At 40.6% G+C, this 14,442-nt stretch overlaps 1 protein-coding gene across 1 annotated transcript in view; it reads right to left on the bottom strand.

Annotated features, from left to right (window-relative positions):
* LOC149168400 (uncharacterized) overlaps positions 1-14,442 on the bottom strand; it is a 362,722-nt gene that overhangs the window by 151,490 nt on the left and 196,790 nt on the right. Inside the window, exon 16 of the mRNA XM_089428261.1 lies at positions 13,542-13,644. Within this exon, the coding sequence (XP_089284387.1) occupies positions 13,542-13,644 (103 nt within the window). The remainder of the gene's footprint in view (positions 1-13,541; positions 13,645-14,442) is intronic.

The raw sequence follows: 14,442 nt of genomic DNA, 5'->3' as shown, positions 1-14,442 counted from the left end.
GACAACTCATATGATGGAGATGATTATTGCATTGTATTCCTCTTTTCGATAGGTCCAAGATTGATATAAAGATCATCTCATTCGGAAAAGAAGAAGTGTGATTTTGAATTTATTCCCTCACATGTACAAATTGTTCAGGTCGACCTCAGCTTAATGTAGGCTCAAGAAGCCCACTACATTTGTCTCTTCACCCACAACAAAATGTATAAATAGAAGAGACCTCACACCTCATTTGGACATCTTTACACAATTTTGGACATTTTTGGCCAAGGAAAAGGATCTAGTAGTTTCGACTTAGGGACTTGGCAAAAATTTCGGCTAAATTAAATTGCTAGTGGAAGGTGGGGGCCACCCATGTGGGAATTCCAACTAGGCCATTCGAATGGTTTTCAGGGAATTCGAATAGCTGATTGGAGAGGCCCACATGAGGCAAGGAAGGCCCACAAATTCATAAGGAGGAGGACGCTCTCGTTTAGATTATTCATTCATCCTTGTACATCGAATTTACTTGACTGTTTGCTCGAGCTGCTTAGCCAAGTCAACTGGTTGTTCAGCCACGAATCTCTCAAGCTAGAGATTCAACCTTACCTTCGAGGGACTTCGAGTACCACCCTAGGAAGGCAGTTCCACAAGCATTTTCAGGAGTTATGGGGTATCTACAGCACATTCACTCAGCAACATTCAGGAAGTGCGTATTTTTGGGCCACAGTGAGAACACGCAGAGCGAGATAGAGCTACCTTGGATCAGCCAATTGTCGAAGGAGCCAAGGAACCTAAAGTGCAACATTGGGCCAACATTTAGTGAGAGTTTTGGAGCTAAAGAAACCAGCAACCCAACAGTTTGAATTCCAAGCCTGGGAGATAGCGTAGAGGGCTAGTTCAGCAATTTCGTGGGTCTTGAGGGCAAGAGCTACAGCCCAAAAACTCATCCGAGAAGTCAGGAGATTTGTAGGAGGGATCATCTCAGAGTTTTTGGGCACTTTCCAGGAGGTTTTACAGCCTTAATCCAGCAGGCTAAGTTTTGCATTTGCAGCTAAGGTTGACCTCCTTGGGGGTGAATTTCAGAAGTCTGAACCAACTAAATTCCTTCATGGGTTTTTCTGGGTTTAGGCCAAGGAGCAAGGAGCTGAAAATATCATAATTTCTTGAGCACGGGAAGCAGTGATCCCAGCCCTTCGAAGTTACCAAACAGAGTAGTTTTATGGGTAGCACAGTTTACTTTAGTGAAGCAGTTGTAGCAGCCTTCAGTTCAACATTTGCTCACATAGGTTTTGTCATGCTTGTCCATTGAGACAAGAAGAGGTGCACCATTCTACTTACTATTGTATTTTTCTCCTGAAGAAGTAATAAAATGGCTCAGGAGTTCTCTATTTCCATTGTTTCCATCGGTGCTTAATGCCTATTTCTTTTTCGGATTGTTGGATTGTTTCCATTCTTTGTATATCACTTATATTCTTGTTTAGGAACATTACAATGGTATCAGAGCCTAGGTGGGGATTTTCTCCTAATCATCTATGCGCTCCGCGTCCACAATTCATGGAGACTTTACATCATTTAAAACAATTACATAAAAACTTGGGTTTTTAACCCCAAAACTGGCCCAGGGGACCCCATCTCAATAGGCCCCCAACACAAAGGTCGTGACTTTGCCCTCGAGTCACTCGGCTGGTGCGATGATCTTGCCGTGAAGATCCCCTAGCTCCACCTGAACTACTGCAACCTCGGCAGCGCTCTATGTAGCATCCTGCTTGACTTCTTCCACTAGTTACACTGTAGCTTGTCCTTTGGCGGCCAGCCTCATCGTTTGTTGCGTCTGCTACAAGCCCTTGCGCTTATCCTAAATATTTGTAGAGATCTGATAAGCTTCTTCCAACCAAGGCTCCAGCCTGGCCTTAAGCAAGGCCTCCTTTCTCTATGTTGCTTCCACCTGCGCAAGGAGTTGCTTCCCCTCCTGCAACTTGGCTAGGTGTTGCACTGGTGCGATGGAGCACGTTGTTTCCCTAACTTCAGCATGTTGCTTCTGCAGCTCCCTAATCTCAGTATTCAGTATCTGCAGGTTTGGATCCTCCTGCAGATTAGTGACCAACTCCATGGCCTGCTCAAATACTATTGTGTAGTCTACAACTGTGGCGTCCAGAGTAGCCAGGCCTTCCTTGATCACGGCTCTGCGTTGCTCCCGGACCTCCAGTGAAGTCGATGGTTGCATCTTCAATTGCAGCTCGATGATCTTCATGTTCAGTTCAAATTGAATTCGGTTAAATTTTGCCTTTGCTTCACGTACTTAGTGGCTAACTTCCTAACCTTCGCTTCTTGTTGTGCATCTTCAAGAATATGAAGCTCAGGAACAGTTTTGCATGCCTTCGAGACCACTGACTCCAATCGTGAACTGTGCGCCTAGAGCGCCACTTTTTCTTCCAAAATTTGTGTCTTCTCAGCGCACAGCTGCTGATTATTAACCTTGATCTCGCTAACAGCACTAAGTGCTCGTTGTTCCCGAAGGCAAAGCTCCTCCACAACTCCCTATAATAGCGCATGCAACGACTCCGGTTGCATCACGACAAGATTGAGGCCCATCTTCGTACTCTATCAAGAAGGTCGATTGGTCCTCAGTGTCGGCGTGCACTGAACTTGCAGGAAGGGGTTAGACTCGCACATCCATCGATTGCCATGGAATTATCTTTGCGCCTGTAGTTTTTCCTTGCGTCGAACTGCCTGCTGCACCACTCAATTTTCCGACGTTTGCTTGGAGCTTGGTTGCTTGGAGCTAGAACTCGCGAAGATCCTTCTGCACTACCCCTAAAGTTTGTATGTATTGTTGTTCCAACTGCTGCAGTACCTCTGTGGCGACATCCCTTACTTTATCGCCAATCTCATCTAGTTCGCTTTCAGTGAGCACCAGGGGGTCAACCTGTGTTTTCTTTGGCTTCTGCTTTTTCCTCGATCCAGCTTGCTGCTCCAATTCTCGCCTTTTCACCATGAAGAGGGTGCACTACCCTTCTTCGCCTCCACCACCTTGCCCTATTTCGGTCTCTGTTGCTGTCGAAGGTGACTTGTCACCTTTCTGGGTCTCGCGTTGCTCCTACTTTGCCTTCTCCTTGGCAGCGCGTTCCTCCTCGACCCGAGCCTTTTCTGCAGCATCTTTCTTCTTCTGCGCAGCCAAGTTCTACGCAGCCTACTTGGCTGCCTCCTTCCTTTTCTTTGTTGTCACACTTTCTGCACCTGTGCTTGGCCCAACAGCTAGATCTAAAGGGGCGCGCCACTACCTCCTGCACATCAGACTCTGTTACCAAGTAGGGCAAGTCATACCACTTCTGCGTGGGTTCCTTCCATGCCTGGATATAGACCCAGTGGAAGTCAGCCTTAAACGTTGCATAGGATGACAACTGCATGTACAAGGTTGGGGACAACCTTGGGCGCTGGTTAACTGCCATACGGAGACTTTCTTCCATCAGGACCCAAAAATCTTAGTCTCTGTGACGCGCGCAAGGCCCTTTGTAGCCCATTGGGAGGCTAACTGCGCGGCCTCCAACAATCCTTTTTCCAACGGAGGAAACTCGCTGTCCTCTTGCAGCTCCCATGCAACCAACACAATGGAGATCAGAAACCAAGCGTAATGAAATGGCTTGGTGACATCATGGGCCTCGCAACAATTCGCGAAGAACTCTTGGCATAGGTATCGCGACCAATTGAACAGTACGCCTTTCGCGCACTGAGCCGCTAGAGACACTACGGGCGCCAAAACTTCATCCGCACAGCACTTCCTCATCACCTTGCCAGCCAATATTTGTGTGGCCAATTGAACTGCAGGGTTGTTTATTGACAGGATCGAATACCCTCACGCCTTCTTCACAAGATTATTATCGTTTTTCATGTGCTCAGCCAGCGCCTTCTCTCCTGTCTTTCCGCCAAACTCCTTGGCCGGATTCAAACCTTCTTGAGGCAGGTGGGTAATCTTGTGGATAAGCATATATGTGATGGGTATAGGCCCTCCTAGCCATAAACACCCATCATGTACCAGAGTGAGCAATTGGTGTATGCAAGTTGTGTTAATTGGGGTGCGGTGGTAATGTGGCACCCAAAGCAAGTTGAGCAGCCCAGATTGCTCAACACTGCAGGCCCATTCCTCTGTTTCCAGCATTGTCACACCCATGCCTTCATAATATACTCGTTTCATGAAGTTATTTGTCGTTAAGTATGGGAACTTAGCATGATCTACTAAGTCCCAGACCTCCTTCTTCAATAACGGGACTCGCACAAGCCACAGACCTTCAAAAGGCACCTGCTCAAGTAGCAGGGGTGTGGAAATGACAAATTTCTCAGAGTCTGGGTCTTTTGGAATCTTCGTCTTTCCCTTCCTCAGAGGGATATACTGAGGGAGCTTTGTGAGGGGCTCCGCTCCTTCGACATCGACATCTTCTATTCCCTGGCCTTCTTCGGCCTCCAGGTCTACAACCTTTTCTTTGCCTTTTCCCGGCTTCGTCTTATTTTTAGGTCAGGGTCGCGTTATGCTTCCTTGGGGAAGCGCATATCTATACTGGCTTCTTCTGCGTCTCCTTTGCTATGGATTGTTTCGGCCTTGGCAACATCGGCGTCGTGGTCACCGAAAGCATAACTTCAACAATGGATATTTCAGGGGCCTGGGGTGTCAGATACTGTTGTTTCCGCACTCAAAGCCTCAACGGGGTTGGTGGCAGTCATCTTCTCCATAAACAATTCACGGGCTTCAAGAGAAATGTCTGTGTGGGTGAACAATTCCTCCCAAAATGCTCGGCTCATCAACAGACAGCAAATTTCAACAAAAACTCCAAGTGTACAAAGTGTTCTCTATTTGACCGGCACGAGTAAATTATAGGGGTTTTTGAATTCATATCCGACCATTCCTCCCAAATTTTGACAATTAATGTTGTTTTGGCGGCAGATCTTCAAATATTTTGGCCTTAAATGCTACCAACCCCCTCCCCTTAACCGTCTTCTAGCTGTCAAATCATGAGACTCCAACGGTCACTTTCTTGCTATGCTTCGCGACACCTCCCTCCACAACGCAGCTCCTATGCACATCTTACTATATTGCAACTTCACCCTTTCCCGCGCAGCCCGCCTAGTGCATAGTCCTCCAACCCTGGCAGTGTAGTTTATAGTCCCGCGCTCCCTTGCAACTGCCTAAAGCACTAAGACTATCCTTCCGCCATATAGCCATTGCACAAGATCCCCTGTATAAAGCTTTAATCGGCGTCCATTCACTCTTCCCGGAAAAGGTTCTCCATTCAGCTGAACTGCGCCTCCATCTGTAATTTCTTTGATAATATATGGCCCCAGCCAATGCATATGAAACTTACCTGGAAATTTAGTAAACTTACTATCATATAACAATACCAGATCATTTACCTTGAACGTGCGAAGCTTGATGTGTCAATCGTGCCAAGCTTTTTCACGTTTCTTCTATACTTGCTGATGGAATCTAGCCAAGAATCGGTCTTCTTCAAGCTCCATCAGTTGCGCGAGTCGTTCCTCCAAGGCTTCACGATCTGCCATACCTGTGAGAGCTGTTATGCACAAACTAGGCACGATATACTCCATTAGCATCCCAGCTTCTACACCATAAACCAACCTGAACGGCATTTGTCATGTCGGCTTCTTGCAAGTAATCCTATACGCCCATAGCACTCCAGGTACATGCACATCCCAATCATTTCGCTGCACGTTGTAGATCTTCGACAGCGCGTTCTCCAAAATCTTGTTGAAAGCCTCAACAATTCCATTCGCCTGTGGGTGATATGGTGTACTCTTTTGATGGTAAACCTGGAATTCTTCCATTAGCGCGTTGGTCATATCGTTCGGAAAGTGAGTACCTTTGTCGCTCATCAACACTTTCGGGAAGCCAAACCTAGTCAAGACATATTCAAACAAAAACTTCGATGTTGTAGCCCCACTACAATCCTTAACCAGTGGTGCCTCTGCACAACTGGTTAGATACTACGGTGTGGTGATGATGTAGCGCACACTTGACTTCTTTCCTAGGGGTTGAATTGGCCCAACAAAATCAATCACCCATTTTTCAAATTGTTGCAGTGATACTTGAGGATTCAATGGCAACTCGTCCCTCTGCATTGGTCTGCTAGTTCTTTGACACACATCCCATGCCTTACAATATGCTTTAGAATCTTTATGCGGCGTTGGCCAACATAGACTTGTGCACAAAATCTTCTGCACAGTCACCTTTCTTGTATAATGTCCACCCGTAGCCCCTCCATGAGCTTCAACGAGAATGTTGTTCCTCTCAAAATCTGGCACATAACGTCGCAATATCTTGTCTGCACCCATCTTATACAAATGTCCCGCAATCACTAAAAAGTATGTCGCACGCACTACTAATTCCTTCTTTTGCTGACTTGTATACCCTTTCGGTAACATCCCCGTAGTCAAAAAATGGATGATATCAGCAAAATGATTATCCGCTACGCGCATTGCGAAGAGCTACGCATTTGGCAACCCTTCCTCCAAATTAGTAGGTTACTCTCCTGTTTCGATCCGCGACAGATGATCAGGTCCTGCATTCAATCTTCTTGGCTTCACAATGACCTCAAAGTCATACTCCTGAAATAGCAGTAACCATCGGCAGATCTTCCCCCCCAACACAGGGTTATTGACTAGGTATTTCAAAGCAAAATGATCAGTGTACATCTTGAAATGCCCTCCCAACAAATAGTGCATGAAATTTTTCAGTGCGTATACCATGGCCAATCCTTCGCGCTCAGTCGTTGAGTAATTCTTCTCGGCCTTCGATAATTTCCTACTTGCGAAGGCTATAGGCTGATCCATTTCTCCCTCAACAGCCTGTGTTAATAATGCACCCAACGTAATATAAGAGGCATCAACATGGACATGCAATTCCTTCTTCCAGTCAGGGAAGACCATAATCAGCACGATGACCATATTTTCTTTCAATATATCCAAATTGTGTTGACATTCTTCATCCTGACAAAATGTGGCGTCCTTCTTCAGCAGCTTCTCCATAGGCGCGGTAATATGAGCATACCTTGATAAATTTTCTGTAATATCCCGTATGTCCCAACGTTGTAGGCAGCTGCTTTACGTTCCTCAGGACCTCCAGATTCACTATCACCGCAATCTTGGCAGGGTCACCATACCAAGTAGGATTCCAAAGGGAACACAGAATATGCACTTCTTCAGGTTCAGCGCAATCTGGTATCTGTGACATGTATCCAGCATCAAGCGCAGACTTGCTACATGGCACTTTACTAGTCTGAACATCATCCAGTCATCAAAGTACACCTCCAAGAACTTATGAATAAACTCCTTGAACGTCGCGATGACTACGCAAGAGAATATCGCAGGCGCATTTTTGAGTCCAAACTGCATCACGGTGTATTGAAAACAACCCCACTCTGTCGCGAAGGTCATTTTGCTCCTATTCTCAAGCGCGATCTTAATCTGATGGTACCGCGAAAACCCATCAATGAATGAGTAGGCCTCCTGCCCTCCAACATTGTCTAATACCTCATCCATAAACGGTGTTGGAAATGGATCATGGACACAGGCATCATTAAGCTTCCTCAGATCTACGCAAATCCTTATCTCGCCCTTCTGCTTCTTCTCCTAAACCACCATTGGGCTCACCCAATTAGACTCTTCCACTAGTTCTATGATGCATGCTTCCAGCATCTTATCCAACTCTAAGTGAACCTTTTCCTTGTACTTAGGATTCAGGCGATACGGCCTCTGCTTAACAGGCTTCACGTCCGGCTTTAGAGTGATTTTCATAACACCCAAGTCTCCTATTATGCCCTTCAAGTCCAAAAACTTAGTAGGGAACAGATCCTGATATTCGCAAAGTAACTCAGCAACCTTATCCACAGTAGCGTCGTCCCAATAATCCCAAATTTTTGCAAACTTCAGTTCTGCTTCAATCCCAATGTTCACTTGCTTGGTTTTCAACGGCGCGGTGATGTCCGAGTTCTCTATTTGTGGGCCCTCCACTTCGTGATGCCCTTCGGCCTCTGGAATATTAATATTTCTTGGATATTCATCCTCCTCCTCAGCGATCACATTTTAATATTCCAGCGCATGGCGCAACAGGGTGCTCCAATCTGGTTGGACCTATTCCATAGGTTCTTGCGCTATTCTGAAGATCACTGCCTTAACCTCTTGTAGAACTTCATCAATGCTCTCAAACCCATCTTCAAAATTGAAGGTCACTAAGAATCCTTCCCTCAATATATCCCACTAAGAGGCATGTCTAAATGAGACATGACTCTCCATGAAGAGACACTTTCTTGATATATAAGCAAGCCTCTCGTTCTCATTGTAAATCATTCTCATTCTTATTCATTCATTTTAATATATAATATAATTTTTTTTTAACTTTTAAAATACTCCTTTTATAACTTTTCAATACTATCTTCAGCAATTACTTTACTTCTAAGAACTCTTTTTCTTTTCTTCTTATATGGGCTTTGAGAATATACAAATATATTCTCTTTTTACTACCTTTATAATTATCTTCAATTATATTAACTTTTATCTTCTTCTTTTTTAAATACCTTCAAGGCTTTATTACTCCTTCAAAACTTATCTTTTATGCTCCTTTTTTTTATAATTTTTTTTCTCAATTTCTTTTCTTACAATTTTTTTATATATGAATTCGTGTATATATATATTTTATTTTATTTTTAAATATTTATTTTTAATTTATTTTCTCTTTTTCTTTAAATGATCTTTTTGTCTCTTTATTTATTTTTGTTTTTAATTTTCTTTCTTTCTTTTTAATTATTTTTATTTTTATTTTTAAATAGCTTTTTTTTTAATTAAGCAAATGGCCAAAGACCTAAAAAATGGAGAATCTCTCAATGTGTAGCAAAACGCTTCAATTATGACAGCAACAAGGTTGATGATGACTGATAGCCAAGGGCTGGTGATCGGAGAATGAGCTTTGTGCAGTGGTGAAGCGGTCAAAGGATCGACTGCTCTGATACCAAATGAAGCGAACAAAGTTCCTTCTATAAATGAATTACTCCAAAAGACTTGGAATATAAAGATATCCATGAGGATAAAATATTGTATATTAAAATGAATGAATAAGAATGAGAATGATTTACAATGAGAACGAGAGGCTTGCTTATATATCAAGCAAGTGTTTCTTCATGGAGAGTCATGTCTCATTTAGACATGCCTCTTCAACCTAATTATTAATTATTATAACTAATCATTATTACAGTTATCCTCGTTATTTATATTTCTATTATTTATATATATTTTATTCGTAACAGTTGTCCACACAACATTCGCAACAAACCAGAACTGATATGTATCTTCACTCCATGTACCTTTGAAAATTGGCAACTTCATTGTGTTCGACATGTTGCATAGCAAGGGACACTAACTAAGGTGATAGTGGTTCTTTGTCCCATCGTTGTCATTTGGTCTAGTAGTTGTCCCTTAGGTACCCCTCCGAGGACCCCTGCTAGATTGTGTGGCAAAATGACTCTTCTAAATTTTTCAGTACATTCTCCTAAAGGTAACATGTTTATTAAATCAGTGGATGCATCAACACATATAAAAGATGCAACATTGATATGTGAGTTGCTAGATGGGTTCGTCTAGGAGATTGGTGTGCAAAATGTGGTGCAATTTATAACAAATAATGCAATTAATTATGTGGTCGCTAGAAGGATGCTTATGGACAGGCACAACTCATTGTTCTGGACTCTTTGTGTAGCACATTGTATTGATTTGATGCTTGAGGATATGGGGAAACCAGAAACAAGAAGTTGCAGCGTCTTAGTATAACACACTTTGCCACCAACTTCATTACTATTCAGTTTTTGCAAGGGCCTCTTGGGAGCATGAGCAGAAGCGGGAGTGGGGAGCAACATTTTCAAAATCTCCTAGGTCAAGAGCGAATCAAGAATGAATTTTATATAATATATATTTGTATATATTTTGATGCATATATGTCAACAAAAGCATGTAGAATAATGAATTAGATATAAAAATAATAAAAACATGGGTCAAAACATATAACATCAATCATCAAGAAGTTATAATCTTCATCAACCACATGTCCACAAGTTACATGTTACAACATATCAAGTCTCGTGATTCATCAATCTTAAATTTTCAAACTTTCAAAATTCAATATATAACATTTGTCATCACTAAAGTTGTACTTGTAACCATTACCAAATTATAACAAAGAATATCAAACATGCAATGAAAAGTTTCAACTTTCATGAAGCATTATATTCATAATTCATTACCAATGAGTTATAAATGCCAACTTCAAACTTCTAACTTAAATTGTCATATATTGTTTACAAAAAATACCATAATAAACATGAAAGTGTCAATCGTTATAAAAAGTACTAGAAACTAGAAAAGACAAGTAAATCTATATCTACTGCTTGACCCTCTTGCAACAAAAAATTTCTAATTTTTTGTCTCGTGGTTTAGTGGAAGTCTCCACCTCCCGCATAGTCGAACGGCCTTGGTGTTCTTGATTAAATAAAAGTTCCATATCGTAGTACCCTAGGCGCTCTTGATTATTGGGAGTTTCCCCCACATAGAGGGCTTGGTGTTCTTGATTAAATACAAGTTTCATACCCTAGTACATGACAAAATCCAATGGAAACATTGCAATCCCCCCAATCCAGAAATCCTGAAAAACTGATAAGTCTGCTGAATTTTGAGTGAGATCTAAAATTCTACTTTCTCCATATGAAATCCAATGAGGTCAAAACCATTCTCATGGTAAAGTTAAAAATTGAAGTAAACGGATCAAAATGAAAGATAAAGGAGAATGTTTTAGCTGAAGCAAATGTATGTTTCTGATGAGTGGCATGATTGTAGATACAGCAGGATACAGGATGGGAGAGCCATTGCAAAAATAGTGTACACTGACACCTTTTGGCAAGGAGTAGAAGAAGTGTGCTCAGGTCGTGAATCTATAGTAAAGGTTATCAGATTGGTAAATGGGGATAACCCTGCAATGGTTTATTTGTACGAGGCCATGGATAGGGCCAAAGAGACCATTCATGCTTATTATGTAGACAAGGGTTCCATTGGGTTTAATAGACAGATGATGTTATGGGATGTGATTGATAGTTGGTGGACAAGGATGCTTCATTGACCCATTCATGCAACAGCATTTTTCCTCAAACCTGCATTTTCCTACAAATGCAACTTTGATTTTGATTGCAAGGTGATGGAAGGGCTGCATGCCTATATTCATAGGATGGTACCTGATCTCGAGCTTCGCAGCAAAATCAATCGCGAGATACAAATGTTAGATCTAAGACTTTTGTGATCCATAATGTAGATCTATCAGTGTTTCGGATTAATCACATCATTAGGATTTGGTCGACGTTTCAAACCAACTAAGGTGGTTCATCTTAATACACATGTATCAGGATGGTATTGGACTATTTGGCTTTGATGATGCTATTCGTAAAAGGTCCCATCTTCATGCCACGTAAGTCACGAGTCATGACTCATTAGAATTCACTAACTTAGAATCCTCAATTTTATAAATTCAATTTTGTTTTATTTGAAAGTTCAATAATGTTTTAACTTTTCTTTATTTTTTTGTAGACATTTGGTGGTGAAGATATGGTGCAGAGGCACCAAATTTGCAAAAACTGGCAATCAAAATCCTCAGTCACATTTGTAACGCTTCAAGATGTGAGCGCAATTGGAGTGTATTTGAGAAAATACACTAAAAGAAGCACAGCAGGTTATAATTTTGAGCTTTAGCCTTCTATTGAGCAATTAAATTTAATCTAATTTACGACCTCAAGTGTCAAGACTCACTAGTATTTTTATGACACTCTTACAAGTTGGAGTTCTCCTGCCTTAATGACTTGGTGCATGTCCATTACAATCTCCAAATACGAGTGAAGCAAATAGAGAAACCACTGGATGTGGATGTCATTTCCTTCGACAATATTGATGTTATGCCTGAGTGGAGGGTGGAATCTAAGGTTTCCATCATGGAGGAGTCACCTACATAGTTAGACGAGGAACCATTAGTACAAAGGAAGCAAGATGAGGACTCAAGGGAGGAGTAGGAGGAGAATATGGGAGCATCTGCACCATCTGCTACAGATATAGGATAGCATAGTTCCATACCCAGCAGTCATCCTTTGATATTAAGTGTGGGACCAGGGCCTTCTATTGCTAGGGGCAGGCCTGGCAAACAATCCATCATTTTTTCCCATAAAAGGGGGAGAGGTCATTGATCTCAAATAACTAGCTGCTAGTTTGGTTTGTTTTGCTACATATAACTCATGATGATGAGATATATTTATATATGTGATGTTATCTTATATTGGTTCTCCACATTTGAGTCCTTGATTGGACAATCAGGGATCAGCAGGATTTGGTATCGCCTTTGATGTACCATTTTTATTTGACGTCCACTAAATCAGATATATCAGTGTTTTCTTCATATTTATGTGCCAATGTGTTTATTTCATGTTGTTGTTGCTTTATATATTTCAAAATATGAAGAAAAAAAATGAACATATTTTGCATTTTTAATGTTTGCCGAGTTATTCGTCGATGTTGCCAAAAAGATGTTTTCCAGACCCTCACCAATATTTTGCCAATGCCGATGTTTTCAACACTGATATATAATTGAATCAGAAAACATGGAAAAGATCACCAATATATTCTCTTTGTGTTCAACCCAAAACATTTTAAGAATTCCAAAAACATAAACTTCGGGAAGCATTCTGATATGCTGCCCTTAGACCTCCTATACAGTCCTATTAAAAACATATGTAAATAAAAGAGAGTAAAGACTGCAACAGCCATCAGACCCCAGATAAACAGAAAATATCATAAGCAGAGCATATAGAAGAGACAGGGACTCCATCCCTTTCTACGACAGAAAATTAACTTCTTCAATTAGCTCCCTATAAATGTGACTGGGAGACTTGTTCAAAAATGCAAGAGACCTCCTTTAACTGATCAGCAATATTCAGGGAGGATCCTTTCATCCAATTTATTACAATGGGAGAATCACCAAAATCTGGATATGCTTTACATCCCTCTCCAGTGCACATTTGATCAGAACTTTCAAAGCCAAAAAATCTGCACAATTATTTGAACCACTCACCAGCCCTGCCTTAAATTTTGACTGTGTTGATAAGATACAAAGAAGACCTGCATAATTTATATGCTTAACGTAATATTTTATAGATAAAATGAGATGTTAGATGTATTAAAAACATAATTTATGTACTCCAATATCTATATATATATATATAGAGAGAGAGAGAGAGAGAGATTAGAGTAATGGTAAATTTTATCAATTATTTGTTGTGATTTTTTTCCAAATTTCGTTTCCAATGAATTCAAACACAAACATGAACCATGTGTCATGTGTTAAGAATCTAGGACATAGCCGTACTGAGCCAAAATGCCCAGATTGAAAATAACAAGTTGGAATTCTCTAGGATTGAGATATCTTATTACTACATAATAGCAATGCAATTGATAGACATACAAAGCAAATTACATACCTTCACAGAGTACAAGCTTGACCCTTCTTCCTTTACAATGTCTGAATACAAAAAGCTCATAGATATCCATCTCTGCTAAAAGCACATCAACTGCATGATGATCCTGCAAAGAGAAACAAAAAGAAGATATATCTTAAAACTATTCAACGGCAAAATTTAAAACTTAAAAGTTAAAACTACATGTCATTTAGTTCACACCAGATATTTAGACTGACACTGAGGATCATTAAGACCATTTGTTTGAATATTAGTCTTAATCAAATTGGCACAATTAAAAACTTCGGAATGTTCCCTCCAATTTTGTATAAGAACCCCAGAGGGTTCTGTAACTAAACACATCTTTGTCATCCAGGTGAACTCTATATATATTGAGCTACTTTGTACATGCAATCCACGTGGGTAAGTGTCCCCCAATATTTTTACTTATCTGTTATTTTAAGATTCATACCAATCATATTTCTTTTTTAATCTTTTTTTCATATTTGTACTTGAAATTTTGGTGTGCCATTTTCTATTCAAACACTTTACACAGATGTAATGACCAGATTTAACCACTTTGTAATAATAATACCTAAATTCAAGGGGGATAGGAACATTTTTTTGCATAGATATCTATATTTATTATTACGCTTTTGTTCAAGGTTACAATTAAAATAATCTGAATGCAACTAGGTATATTTTTCCATTCCATATTAGAAAGACTCAATTTGCTTCAAATTTTAGCCATTTATGAAATAACTCCACATCCGTATTTTATAAAGTTTCTTGTGGGTTTTTTGCGGCTGAATTTTCATCATCCTAACGTAAAAAAGAGAAAGTAAGATATCTTTGCAATGCACAGGGTGTATAATTAGCCTTTACATTATTTGCAAAATAAACTAAAACAAGTATGGTATCAAGA

This window comes from Pinus tabuliformis, chromosome 4_2, assembly GCF_031772625.1.
Source record: "Pinus tabuliformis cultivar Carrire ecotype Pingquan chromosome 4_2, CPIR1, whole genome shotgun sequence".
Taxonomy (NCBI): Eukaryota; Viridiplantae; Streptophyta; class Pinopsida; order Pinales; family Pinaceae; genus Pinus; species Pinus tabuliformis.
This window is presented reverse-complemented; position numbering and strand designations above follow the sequence as displayed.